The sequence below is a fragment of the Phallusia mammillata genome, chromosome 2, assembly GCF_965637545.1.
Source record: "Phallusia mammillata chromosome 2, kaPhaMamm4.hap1.1, whole genome shotgun sequence".
NCBI lineage: Eukaryota > Metazoa > Chordata > Ascidiacea > Phlebobranchia > Ascidiidae > Phallusia > Phallusia mammillata.
In genome coordinates, this window is record NC_137253.1 from 24,395,595 (window position 1) to 24,408,759 (window position 13,165).

The 13,165-nt window shown below is 38.2% G+C and overlaps 2 protein-coding genes across 4 annotated transcripts; both read left to right on the forward strand.

The window, feature by feature from the left end:
• The first annotated feature begins 1,496 nt into the window (after nucleotides 1–1,496).
• Nucleotides 1,497–7,945, forward strand: LOC145215203 (SCO-spondin-like). Of its 3 annotated transcripts, none has more exons than XM_080083873.1 (12): nucleotides 1,497–1,723; nucleotides 2,183–2,301; nucleotides 2,558–2,646; nucleotides 2,776–2,909; nucleotides 3,184–3,355; nucleotides 4,004–4,284; nucleotides 4,412–4,549; nucleotides 4,612–4,763; nucleotides 4,887–5,064; nucleotides 5,672–6,242; nucleotides 6,981–7,060; nucleotides 7,331–7,945. In XM_080083873.1, exons 1-11 carry the CDS (start codon nucleotides 1,657–1,659, stop codon nucleotides 7,057–7,059), a joined length of 1,980 nt encoding a protein of 659 aa, XP_079939999.1. In that variant the 5' UTR covers nucleotides 1,497–1,656; the 3' UTR covers nucleotide 7,060; nucleotides 7,331–7,945. The 3 variants fall into 3 exon arrangements, with proteins under 3 accessions (XP_079939999.1, XP_079939998.1, XP_079940000.1); XM_080083872.1 differs by having other exon boundaries at nucleotides 1,498–1,723; nucleotides 2,776–2,918; XM_080083874.1 differs by lacking the exon at nucleotides 1,497–1,723 and adding an exon at nucleotides 1,941–2,029 and having other exon boundaries at nucleotides 2,776–2,918.
• A 613-nt stretch (nucleotides 7,946–8,558) lies between these two features.
• On the forward strand, nucleotides 8,559–13,093 carry LOC145215204 (uncharacterized). Its single transcript, XM_080083875.1, has 12 exons — nucleotides 8,559–8,826; nucleotides 9,071–9,186; nucleotides 9,519–9,610; nucleotides 9,672–9,796; nucleotides 10,217–10,516; nucleotides 10,838–11,122; nucleotides 11,259–11,466; nucleotides 11,532–11,677; nucleotides 11,743–11,906; nucleotides 12,130–12,310; nucleotides 12,473–12,630; nucleotides 12,847–13,093. The coding sequence occupies exons 1-12, from the start codon at nucleotides 8,751–8,753 to the stop codon at nucleotides 12,865–12,867; spliced, it is 1,872 nt and encodes a 623-aa protein (XP_079940001.1). The 5' UTR covers nucleotides 8,559–8,750; the 3' UTR covers nucleotides 12,868–13,093.
• The last annotated feature ends 72 nt before the right edge of the window (nucleotides 13,094–13,165 follow it).

The following is a 13,165-nucleotide window of genomic DNA, read 5'->3' on the forward strand; positions in this document are numbered from 1 at the left end:
GGTCATAAGAACTGATATTTTTTCTCCTGGTGGGGCATATATGCATGAACAAGGGAATCTTTTAAGCGTAGGCTGAGTAGTTTTTTACTATTTTTGGTAGTTAGGTTTCTTAAGGAAACTTATATTCAAATATGCGTTGGACAAATTTTTGAATTACGCATGGAAGTAGCTTAGTTTTACGTCCAACGTTAAAAATGTTTGTCTTGGTCAAACTTGTTTTGTTAGCGGCCTAAACTTTGACTCAGCGCAATAAAGCTTCTGCATTTAATAAAAAACTCCTCATGACTTCATGCAAGATTTTGTGTTTGACCTGCTGGCAACATGTCATTTAATTCAGTGACCGATAGGGCTGCTTTCTATAACATCAGTTAAACGGGGGATCCCCAATTGAAAATTCATTGCGTTTTAAATTTCGCTTGATAAGTTGAAAAAAAGAGATTTGGTTAAGCGTGGTTTTGGCTATACTGAAATCTTGTTTTCTTATTGATTTGTATGGTGTGTCAAGTAAAACGATACACTCAAATTCCAGTGCCTGTTTGTATGTTTTAAAAGATAGCTACCCAACATAAGAAAAAAAATATGCGCGTTAATTAGTAAAAAGTTGCAAGTGGGTTCGAAGTATAGGTCCAATAGGCCCAAACCCAGCCCAACCCAAAAAGTAAAAGGATCCCAAAAACCAGGCCCGAATCATATGCGAAGTTGGTAAAATCACGACACAAATGAGCTCCAAATGTAAAGTGAAACTCTTTTTCAAAAAAACTTAAGCCCGGAAGACCCGGCCCAACGTTTCTTTAGGTAAATTTACACAACGATGCTTCAGTGACGTTAAACACAATGATGTAATGATTGTAATGTATCCGAACAAAATGTCTGAAAAAGCACCGAACGCATATAGCGCCATAAAACGTGGTTGTCAAAACGTCGTATTGCTATATACGTCCGAAATGCTTTGATCTGAAACACATTGTGAAACCGATATTATGGACAGATCATAAGCAAAATATATAACAATTTCACACGAGCGCAACGAATGGGAATTGTTCGGTGATTTTATTGTGAGCAGCTCAGCGCACTACCTGCAACTTACGGAGAAAATCAGGTCTTAAACCCTCAGGCGCAGCGGAGACCAATACGGGACAAGCGAACATCAATATAAAACCAGCGGGTTCAACCCGAAAAAATTACCCCGTTCGTTCGTGCCCCCGAGGAAGTAATTATTTCGCTTCTTTTCATTTGTAGAATTAATAGTCGACATTTTTTGAGTATATATAAACGAGTGGTAGTCAGTTGCAGCGTTTGTTTGTCAACGATGGTTGGCCTTTAAATAATGTGGAAATAATCGGGTACTGGAGAGTCGGCTTATGAGGTTAGGCTGCCACAAGACACGTTGTTATGTCGAAATACATTTCTTTTCATGATGCCCTGTACTATATAAGTGACTCCCGAGACAGTTGCGCCGGCTGTTTTCTGTGCACACAAGGCAGCGCCTTCTAATTTACGGAGCTGGCTAGATTTGTACTTGTGTTTGCTTTGTACGTGGCGATGGCCGCAAGGTTAAAGGCTAGACGGGGTTTGACGAGTAGTACAGTGTTTTATTGAAAACTGTGTTAATCTTTGACCAGAATTTTAGAAAATATGCTGTAGGTTTGGCAAAGTATGGATAGAATAATTTTTATTTTGTCTGTGTGTTTGCTGGTTGGTATGAATTTGTCAGTTGGTTTAGGTAAGTACAAAACTGCCAAATAACAAACTAAGATGGTGCTATAGGTCGAACTAAATATTGTGTGAAAATTTTAGAGGTTAAAAGTTAAGATCTACCATAAGCCATCGATTTACAGAATTAAACACATTATTATCTAACCGTTAATCTTGTCCCAAGGGCAAATGCTCCAATGATAACAGCCTTGTACGGCTGCAAAGTTTTACCGGCTTGTGTTTTCAACGTGTTTAGTTTGTTTCGTTTGCAAGTTGCCGGTGTAACTTTTTCTTTTGAAATATGCAAATTTTTAGCATAAAAGTGTTATTTGAGGTAAACTATTTTTTAAAACGAAAATAGGTTAAGTATATATTCAACTTGAATGTTATAGTTGTCAAATACCTTTTATCGCTTGCTAAATACGTTTCATTGTACAATGTAAACAAGACAAAGCACGTTAATATAAGCTTATATAAATATCAATAGGTTGTCATGATCAAAGAAGTGCTAATCGAAAAAAGCGACAAGCGAGTACTGGAACAGAAAAAATAGTGGATGAAACTAGACCTCTTCGAGACTTTTTCGTCGCCTGCATGAAGGATAAGGTGTTAAGCATTTTTGCTCATAGAACGTTTTAATATCCTGTCTAACAGCAAATAGTTTCAGTAATTGTCATACATTAGCAGGATATGTTTTTCAAACCTATTGCTTCTTTTTTCTATCCATATGGCCACTAGTAGGTTTTTTTTATTCAAACTTTAGAATCTTACACTAAAACCGCAATTGTATGCCTACCTTTAGCTGCCAGACTCTAAAATAAAACAACTTCCTGCATATTACACGTTTGCTATTGTGTTCTAGATTCCTAGCAGTTATGATTGGGAAGCAGTTGTGGACTACACTATCCTCGACACAAACTGGTATCAAAACAGCGATGCACAATTTTGCAGGTTTGTGCTGTTTTGCAATTTGTTTTGCTATACTATGGTATTGCTGAACTACGCTTACAGGAGCTTTTATTAACCACAGAAGCAAAATATGACCGATTGATAGAAATTATTCAAAACGTTTTGTTGCAGTGTTCCCTCGGATACGGCTGAATGTTGGAAAACAAGGCTCAACGCGTACCTTCGTAATGACGCGGCAGCCATGGCCAGTGCGCAAACGTGCATTGATGCATACGCACTAGCTACAAGCACCAGCACAAACGGAAGTACGAAAAGTATGCACCGTAAACTTAACTTTTTGCTTTTTTTCTGATTTTGACACGACAATCAAAAATGTATGTTCTGTTAAATCACTTTAAATAAAAATTGTTCATTGTTTACTATTAAAGTATCGTTGTTTAAAAATTTTAATGTTTGTGAATTTTTTATTTTTTTTGATAAAAGATTTTGCATCAATTAAGCTACAAGCTTTCTAAAGAATCATTCAACAGAAAAATTACATTTTCTAAACGGTCAAAATCGAAATACAAACTTTTTCAGTCGTGTACAGTCGGAAAAAGCGACAGATACCTTCAACAAGCTCCCCGATCAATCCATTAATCACTCAATATTCGAAATGCATCAGCAGCAAAATTCCTAACTTTCCCCAGAATAGAAGACCCTTGAACATTATATCACTAATCCAGTTTGTCCAGGAGGTTGCAATCTGTGGGTGAGTATAAAAATCGGTTCGGTAACAAGACTACAAAACCAGTTTTCAGAAATGTATGCTCAAAACGTGTACTGGACAAATTCTTGTAAGACAAACAAGTTTATTATCATTAGTAATTTAGAGAAAAAAAATCACTTTTTAATTACTTGAAATTAAAGTTAATAAAATGATCCTGATTTCGCTTTCCAAGCCAATTTGCTTGATTTCGCTCACGATTTTGTTTGTTTAATTAAGATTGGAAAGTATGGCAACCAAGCCCATATGAATCAGTCGATATTAAAAAAAAAAACATTTATGGTATCTTAAAGCAGTAACACCAAATGACGATAAAATTCTGACTTAAAACAGAAGAAGTCTCTTGTGGGTGAAGATATATATATTTCGTCTAAATGAATTCTATTTGAACAAAGAACTGATGATTCCATTTAAGCAAAATATGAATTCCTTTACCTGAAACTGACTCATTCCGTTTCGTCCAATGATTTTACTGTTTTAAAGTTGAAAAAAGGTAAACAGTGATCGTCGGTTGAAGCCCTGCTTTTAATGGTTTTGGTCCATTGTTAAGACTGTTGTTTTGATATCGTAAAGAAACATTTGTCCTATCTAATTTTCCCCCCATACAATTTACACTGATATACCTCTTGACAGGGATTGCAACATTACCAACTCCTCCTCGCTTTTCGGAGTGCTCGGGATTACCCGTTCGAAAAGGAATATTGCAAGTGATTTTGGGTTGAACGAACTGGCTACGTTGCTCCAGACACTCACCCCAGTTTACGTAACGGCTACCCCGACTCCGAGGGCCTCCGATGCGTGTGCCCCATACGCCGTGTTTCCGTTTCGACTTGAAGCGTTAACGATACCGGATTCACCTTTGCTGCCTGCCATAGTGTCGTGCAACCAAATTTACAACGAACAGATTCTACCAGGTACCATATAGAGACTAAGATATCAAGTAAAAGTGTCACGATTCATTGTTTGTTTTGTGACCTCTAGCAGCTGTAAATAAGTTCACACAATGGCATTGAGTCTGTATATATTGTAACATGTTTGCAGATCCATGCAATGCTCTGACAAACAATCAAGAAGATGCATTTTGTCGCAACCAGCAGTCCTGGTGCTTTTCTTCATACACTGTGTACATGGCGGAGAATTGCGCGCGGACCTGCTGCCTGGCCAATGCTGATGCATTACGTGAGTAACAACAAAAAACTCAAAACTTCAGATGCTGGAATTCTACATATTTTGGCTTTTAGTGGACCCTCCTCCGGTTGGTTGGTCGACGTGGTCCCCGTGGGGCGCATGTCCGGCTCCTTGTGACCAAACAGCAATACAGATACGAAGTAGGATTTGCCCTCTTGGAATTGTCGGGCTAGAACCTTGTGTGGGAGAATCCTCTGAATCTCGCGTAAGTTAAAAACCCTTTATATTAAGATTGATAGAAAATGTTGAATAAATAGATGGAAATGTTACATGTAATCTGTAATTAAAAACTTTGGATTTTCAACTTTTATGAAACCTTTGTCGACAGGTCTGTCGTTCGCTTCTTACTTGTCCGGGCTGGTCGAGTTGGGGACCCTGGTCTGCATGCCAAGCCACATGCGGGGATTTCGTAACTGCAACATCCCTTCGCTTTTGTGAACACCCCTTTGGAAACTGCCCTGGCCAGAGCAGGCGCACAAGGCGTTGTTCGTTGCCCAAGTGTCAAGGTAGGGCGCACCACATAGTCAATGTCACACATTTTGTGTTTATACATACACACATGACCAACGGGCAAGGCACCGACGTAGCCAACAAGCTAAATCACCTCGAGCTATACTACGCCGTTCATGCCACCACCTTCCCCTCATTCACAAGAACAGTGCCACTTTTGCTTTTCAACTAACGGAAATGTGTTAAATTACTGAACTTGAATATCTGGTTATATATGCCGTAAATAAGTTAAATTGATTGGTTGCCAAGTATTGATTTTAACATCAACCACATGCATATTGTTTAACGCAAAGTAATTGATACCACAATTGTTGCAATATTTTAATCGACGTTACGTCTGGCGTTTTTTCGCGACAATGTTGTCTTTGTCAAACAAACCCACAAACCGCAGGAATTTTGAACGCGGCCTACATATTACTTGTACATATTTACAATGAATCGTAATGAAACAAAATTTACAAAAGGAAACTTTCAGATCGTATGCTATTGATAAAAACAAAATTTTCAACTGAAAACATTTACTTATGGCAAAGTAATGATAACAGAACATGCAATAAGTCGACGTTAAAAACAAAACAAGTCTTCTATTTGCTATATTTACAGGTTTGTTTGATGATTGGACGTTTTGGAGCTCTTGTTCTCATACTTGCGGTGGTGGTTCGCGAACTAGAACACGAGAGTGCAATGGTTATTCATCGTGCTACTCGGATAGCTATGGACAACAGACCTCTGATGGTCAAGCTTGTGCGCAGCAACAATGTCCACAATGGACCACTTGGTCAGCATTCGGGTCATGTTCAGTGACCTGTGGGAGCGCAACCGCTACCCACACTAGAACTCGTTTGTGTGTAAACGGATCCCCTGGAGATATAGGTTGCCTAGGTCAGCAGCAGGAGACCCAGCCCTGCGGTAGGGATCAGTGTCCACCGCCCCAGTGGTCAGTCTGGTCAAGCTGGACCGAATGCAGATGGAAAAAGAGAGTAAGGCAGTGCGTTGGTGGACCCCCGGGAAGCGGCACGTGTGTAGGGGAGGTGGAGGAATACTTGGAGTGCGACCAGGCCTGCTCTAGTGGTCAAATAATAAGAGATAACGTCGTGACTTCATCCTGCACAACGTGGGGAATGTGGTCGAGCTGTTCCCAAACGTGCGGCCCTGGAACACGAAGAAGAGAACGGTAAGTTACCAGGAAGGAGTTGTTGCTTGATTTCCAAATGCGCTTTGCCTATTGTAGGTGTAGGTGTACATACTGAATCAAGTCAATCTTTGAAGCCCGAATAAGCTCGAATTCCAAAGCAGTCAAAATTTACTACATACAAATGATTGGCGTACTATGACTAGTTTGGGATTGACCTCAGTAGCCTATGTTTGTAGTTATTGTTTTATTTTCTGTTTGCGAATGTGTTTTTTAATAGTTGCGCTGTTTAAGACTAATTCACTTTCAGGATTACCTGACACTCTCAACACTAAGCATTTTTGAGGAGTCGTTTGACGATAAAAAAGGCAACTTATAGACTTACCACTTTTTTAAAATCCCAAACAATTTGCTTTTTAAGCTGCAGACAGTGCACACTGTTTCGACCTATAAGGTCTCATCAGTGCAGCTGGTGACGAGAGATCGGTCGTATTGGCTAGTGTAGCCATCCGCATCAGCGATGCCACAACTGGGTATACAGCACAGACTAGGTGATGCATGGGGTTGCACCCTGTTGCTCACCACAAACTGGAGTGCCGTCGGATGGCTACACTAGCCAATACGGCCGATCTCTCGTCACCAGCTGCACTGATGAGACCTTATAGGTCGAAACAGTGTGCACTGTCTGCAGCTTATCATTTATTGGCTCTATATGCTTTTAAATTTGCTTTTTAATTTGTAAAAACTGTCTTAACATACATGCATTGTATGTTTTTATAGGACGTGTCCAAATACAAGATGCAACGGAAATGCTGTTGAAAGAGAAGCGTGCTACAGGATGTTGTGTTTTTTCGGCTGAGGTAGTTAAAAAAAATTACATTTAAGTTATAAATCTTGACCAGTTGATTTATGGCAGTATGTTGCCTACCACTTTATCATAAATTGTAAAAACATTTGCAAGAACTTATTGAATTATTTATTACCGTATTCTCCTCCTACGTTGTTAAAATTCTGTATGTGCACACTTTTACTAAATTTTTGTTACTTTATTAATCGTATTGGGCTTAATAAGAACATTTTTTGGCAATCATTTTGCATTGTATACTTTACCAACTAAATTTTTTTTTTAGATTCTGGTTATTTACCTTCAGCTAAGAAGATACGACATAGCAATACGTATCCAATTTCTTGTTGGAAAACGCTAAGCCAAATTCAAGTCCAAGATACCGAGTGTTTAAAACATTTGTACAGTTGATCAGGTTTTTTTTTAAGGTTTGGTTTGGGTGACCGCTAAGTAGTTTTAAGGGACCGCAAGTTTTTCATTTAAATACCAAAAAATAGTACTGTAGTTGCAAGTCCAAATTTTGGGAAACCGCTGGAGAAATTTGAAACGGTCCCCCAAAACACCTTAAAAAAACACTGCAGTTGATATTTTTGCTGTGCGTGTTTGTTGCTGTAAAGACCAATTTTCTTACTTTTGTCACTAAAAATTAGCTTCTGCAAGCATGCTGCTCTTGCAACAAACTGCAATAATAATATGATATTACTTCCAATTTGTAAATGATGCAAATGTTTTTCGTAAAGATTTTGTTTTTTATGTTTATCCTTGAGACATTTCAATCAGTTGTAAAGCAGACACGAAAACGTATGTAAAAAACTAACTTAAAAATATTTACCTGAGATGTTGCTCTTTAGTGCAGTCTAGCGGTTATGTTATTAATAAATCTTTTTCTGTTTTAAATTAAGTTGATGTTTGTCACGTTCTGTAGCAGAAATCTGTGTTACGCCATGTAGTTATTTGTAAACTTACAATGCCAAAACCTTCTTTTTCGAAACAACATGAGAAATGTGTATTAGATCCAACCTACACCATTTTTTATTTATTACTGATGTTTAATTTATCAAATTTTCGGATTGTGTTCGGGCTAAGGACTTTCAACAAAAAAAGCTAAATACGGGTCTGAATTCCTAATATATGCGTGCGTTGTAATTTCACTTTCTTTCCTTAAATTCAAATGCGCACAGGGTGTGTTTCGAATGTTGCATACACCGTTACATCTCCTACACCTTTATGTAGGCCAGATATCTAAATTGTTTTTTACGGTTTATTGTTTCGGGTTTGAAAATTCGGGTTTGTGCCTTTTACAGTTGAGCCCGATTGCGAATCTAGTTAAAGTTACTAGGCCCTATGGACCGTACTTGTATTTTTATCAATGACGTATTATGTTGAGTAGTAAAATATACTGGCACCGTTTCTCGGATGTCCTGAGAAATGTACACCGATTATGTCGCTAAGTTTAGAGCTTTTACATAAATGCAATAACGTTGCAAACGGCTAATTGTGATAATTGCGGTCGGTAGTGTATACTGCAATCGCCTTTATTCTGATCAGGGGGCGCATTGCAGTTTCTAATTGGCAATTCGGGCAGGTAAGGATGGTCATAAGGTACTTTGGCCCTGGGGCAAAATTGTTTTCTTTTCTATACTTATAACGGGAAAGTACACCTAATACAGAAATCACTATCACCTACTGGATTGCAATAGTGAGTGATGATGTGTTACGTAAGCATAAAGGAATGTTTGCACAATTTTGTCCTGTTGTTGTTTATCGCCACAGCGGCATACAGTAAGTTTTGCAATAAAAACGTATGGTTTGTTAGTAATTTATATAAAAAAAATAATTCAAATTTAAAATCTGACCTGACCTAAATCTGTTCCAAATTTAAAATTTGACCTTGACTGACCTTAAATCTGTTGAAAATAACCCAGCAACAAAAAAGGCGTTATGTGTCTAAAGGAATTTGAAAGAGCGCAGCAGTTTCGATTTCAAGCCTTACAAAATATCGAGTTTCAGTTTCGCTGGTTTGCAGGTTGCCACGCACCAAGGTTTCTCATTAAGCGAGAGATCGGTTTCAATTCGAATGTGGAGAAATTTCGCAACAGCCGCGAGCTAAGGAGTTTTTTTGCTGAATGTTTACTTGAAAAGGTGAGCGAGTTTAACCGCTCAATGAAATGTTTCTATCTGGGTTAAAGTAGCAAAATCCACCAATGAGCCTATAGCTGGTTGATTTCTTTTTTCCTTCGAAAATGAAAGTATTTGAAAAAAGGTTTTAACCAGTGACGTATATTAAATTTAATGGTGATGAAAGCAAGAGTTTTCTGAAATGTTTTAAATACAAAATTACTACAGTTTATGCAACTTCTAAGGAAATTTTACTCTTTTTGACTTTTATTTTTGCATTTTATTTCCCTTCCATAAAATTGCTTTTTCTGGCAATGTTTCTAAACATAAACATCAACTTTTCTCGAGTTTTTTAGGCTTCTCCGTTTCGTGATTCGTGGCAATCAATTGTTGATTTTTCTGTGCTTGATACAACATGGTACGACAAATTCGAAAGTCAGACATGTCGGTACGTGTAGAAAGCTTTGCCAATAAAACGTAATTTTTTTATCAACTTATCTGTTCCTCAGCTTGTCCGACGGAAAAGACTCGGTTTCCTGTTGGCGTAAGGCAGTTGTTGCTTACATCAAAAATGGTTCGGTATTGTTCAAAGCAAGCATGGACTGCATTGATGAATTTGCTCAACTTAATAATGGTGCGCTAAGGTTTATAAATACATGTTTTATTTCGGGTCTAAAATGATCTAGTTTTTTGCACATGTTCACTTCACATAAATTATGAAGAAAATTATCATTTTTTGACGCAAGTCCTAATTAGTTTATCAACTTTCGTACCTTTTCTTCAATGATATGTCGTAAACCAGCGCCCTTTATACTTGTAAATCCCATAAATTATTAGGGATTCGGACAAATTTTGATGCACAATTATTTAAATGTGATCAAAAGCTTTCAAGTTTTTGCAAAAGCGGATTCATGAAAGTGTCTCGAGAAACCCAAACCTCAGATTAAGAACCATTGCCTCAAGAGCATTGTTATCCAACCTGTATTGAATGTCGAATCATTTTCGCCAAATAAGTTAGAGGTATTGTAGGTTTATTGTTTGACCTTTTCTGAAGCTCCCGAATCACGAAACGACCCAAAATGCAGCACAGCAGGATGGACATCATTTTTTAACCGCGACACTCCAAAGATAACTGGTGACAACGAAATGCTTGCCTACCTGAGGGCCGAATTTCCAGGACGTATCTGTAACCAACCTACTGTTATTGACGCTCATGCAATGTTTACCGGTGTGGAATATTCTAAAACCGATCAAACCGTTGCAGTTAATTTGACTACTGGATTGGATTGTGTCAATGCTCGTCAAAAAGATGGCCGCTGCCTTGATTATATGACCAGATACTGTTGTTCGCAAGGTGAGGATGTTATTATGCAACACGCACACATGGCGTGGATACCGGAAAAGACGGGCGTGCGTCTTTTTACAATTATATGTTTACGAGAAAAATACAACGACGGCTGTTTAAAAATCAGTCGTAAAAAGTTTTAATAGCCACCGAAAAAAATTTTCTTGCTCTCATAATGATCTCAAAAAAACAAACATAAAGTGACAGTTTGCTGATATAGTGTTCTATTGGAATTATCACTTTTGCGTACTAACGAAACACATTGTCAAAAAATGTGTTTTTTTATTATCAAATGTATTAAAACTTGTTACATTTTCTCGACTGTTTCAGACGTAACATCCAGATGCGCGAAAAACGACTGGACTCGTTATTACAATGATCACGTGCCTGATGACGAAGGTGATTTCGAAAGCTTTTCAATGCTTCGTCGTCACCACCCCGAAATTTGTCCGCTTCCAAGTGAAATTCAAGCAACCCTTGTCGATGGCACTGAATATACGCTCGCCCAACAAAACGTGAATATTAGCCTCTCCAAGGGTCTGTCATGTAAAAACAAGGATCAACTCAACGGGAAAAAGTGTTTGGACTATCAAGTTCGGTTTTGTTGTCCATCAGGTATGAATATCAAAAAATATGTAAAGGATTTTTGAATTGGTTTGTGGTTCCAGTCTTTAGGCAAAGCAGAGTCAAGTGAGCTTTTAAACCTAAAAATCTAAGACCAATATCATTGATTCCTCTGATGCCGTTTTAGTGAAAACTCCTCGCCATCTTTGGTACACCTATGGAAAGAAGAAAAAGATTTCAAAAAGTTTGCTTCGTCCAAGCGCCGAGCAGATAGCGCTTGACAAATACAGCAAATGTGCAAAAAATACTTCCCCTGACATTTCCTCATCGTCGTCCAGGCCAAAACTGGACTTCAAATCCATCGCCGATTTTATTGATACACACCTTATATATTGGTAAACTCTTTTCAACATTTAAATACGTATTTGTGTGTGTTGTAAATGTGTTAAACATTGCACAGCGATCCCGATGTTTCAAGTTGCACCCAAGAAGAAGATACGAAACGGCAGTCCTGGCATATTCGCATGAAAAACATTTTAAAGCAGGAATCATCAATCTTGGAAACAGTAAAGAAATGCAACGCAAAGATATACACCGGCCCTAAAAGTACAAACCAAACTTGTCGAGTTGTTTGACTTTTAGTATCCACCATATTTGTTACGTATATAAAGGTCGAGTTCGGGATACAAGCTTGATTCGCGGTTGGAGCCAGTGGTCATCTTGGGGTCATTGTCCGGCACGTTGTGGCGAGAGAGGGTCAAGACTTAGGAGGCGGCGATGTCTTGTAGGCGCACCTGGAAGATTTCCATGTTCAGGATCGTTGCATGATATACAAGTAAGAGCATGATCAGCGTATTTTTTTACTCAAAGTTGCAAGTCGGGCCGGGCTTTTCTGGTCGGGTTCGGGCTTGAGTACAGCGGGGTTAATTCAGTTGACAAGTACTTCATCTATCTTAAAATTAGCCAGTAAAAAAATAAAGCCTATAGAACAACAATAAATATACAGGAAAAGTTGGGTTGTCTTGGTTAACCTGTGTATATTTACGCCTACTTTCAAGCTTTGTCAACCTGACTACTGCCCCGTTGCTTGGGGAGAATGGTCGCAGTGTCAAGCTACATGTGGAGCGTCAAAAAGAATTCGAACAAAAAGTTGTAATGGCCAACACAACAACGATCCGATATGCAGAAATCCGCTGAAGCAAAGTCAAAAGTGCTTTGCCAGGAAATGTCAAGCCCAAGGTAAAACAACGGAGCTTCATAACATAAGATGAAATAAACAAAGCAGTTTTTTGCATTTGCAATATAGTGCACAATTTTTATGTCATATCAATGACAATTTTGTTTGTAGTTGGCTACCCGTCAAGTGTCTTGTGAAATTAAAGTTTATTGTTCTTTTCAAAGATGGTTTAAGTAGAACAAATTCGCGTTGGACACAATGGGGACAATGGAGTAACTGCCACGCCACTTGTGGTCGAACCGACTTCCAAAGACGCCGACGACAATGTCGAAATTACTCGCCCGGCAGTAGATACTGTCGAGGGCAAAGTTTTCAAGTTAAGGTATGGCCAACAGGAAAAACATTTTCTTTCCACAAAATAATTTAACTTGCGACAGAGGAGAGAGTAATTTTTTAAAACTAAACATGGTTTATATTTCATAGTGATATAGAAATGTGATGATTAGTTTAGCAATGTGTGCAAAATAATACACAAGTAAATTTCGTGCTGGTTTAGTTTATGAAAATAAATTGTATGACGTACATCAACTTTTTCCAGGTATGCAAAGGGCGTTGCTGATTTGACTCGTCTTTTGGCTATAAATCACTTCCGATTGTAAAGAAGAATGCTCTCTTTTTCTACTCCGATTTTATTTTATTTTTTGACCAAATTTGTTTTTCTTTTTAATGTTGTATTTATTGCATCATGTGGCTTGCGGCAGTTTGTGACTACATTTGAATATTATTTTTGTCGTTGGCTTCGTCGAATTTCGCACACGTAAAAAAACAAGGTTGTTGACCTTTGAGTTGTTATTCGTTGCAAACATTCATTGGTAAGGAATGCCGGATTTGTTGCAAAAAATAATCAAATAAGTTTC

What these genes read in the sequence shown, in the direction of transcription:
- LOC145215203 (XM_080083872.1), top strand. Translation starts at nt 1,657, where the DNA reads ATGGATAGAATAATTTTTATTTTGTCTGTGTGTTTGCTGGTTGGTATG. An exon ending in CACAAACGGAAGTACGAAAA is followed by an intron (nt 2,919 to 3,183) that starts GTATGCACCGTA and finishes AAACTTTTTCAG; the next exon opens with TCGTGTACAGTCGGAAAAAG. An exon ending in GGCCAATGCTGATGCATTAC is followed by an intron (nt 4,550 to 4,611) that starts GTGAGTAACAAC and finishes TTTGGCTTTTAG; the next exon opens with TGGACCCTCCTCCGGTTGGT.
- LOC145215204 (XM_080083875.1), top strand. Translation starts at nt 8,751, where the DNA reads ATGATGTGTTACGTAAGCATAAAGGAATGTTTGCACAATTTTGTCCTG. An exon ending in TTCGAAAGTCAGACATGTCG is followed by an intron (nt 9,611 to 9,671) that starts GTACGTGTAGAA and finishes TCTGTTCCTCAG; the next exon opens with CTTGTCCGACGGAAAAGACT. An exon ending in GGCAAAGTTTTCAAGTTAAG is followed by an intron (nt 12,631 to 12,846) that starts GTATGGCCAACA and finishes AACTTTTTCCAG; the next exon opens with GTATGCAAAGGGCGTTGCTG.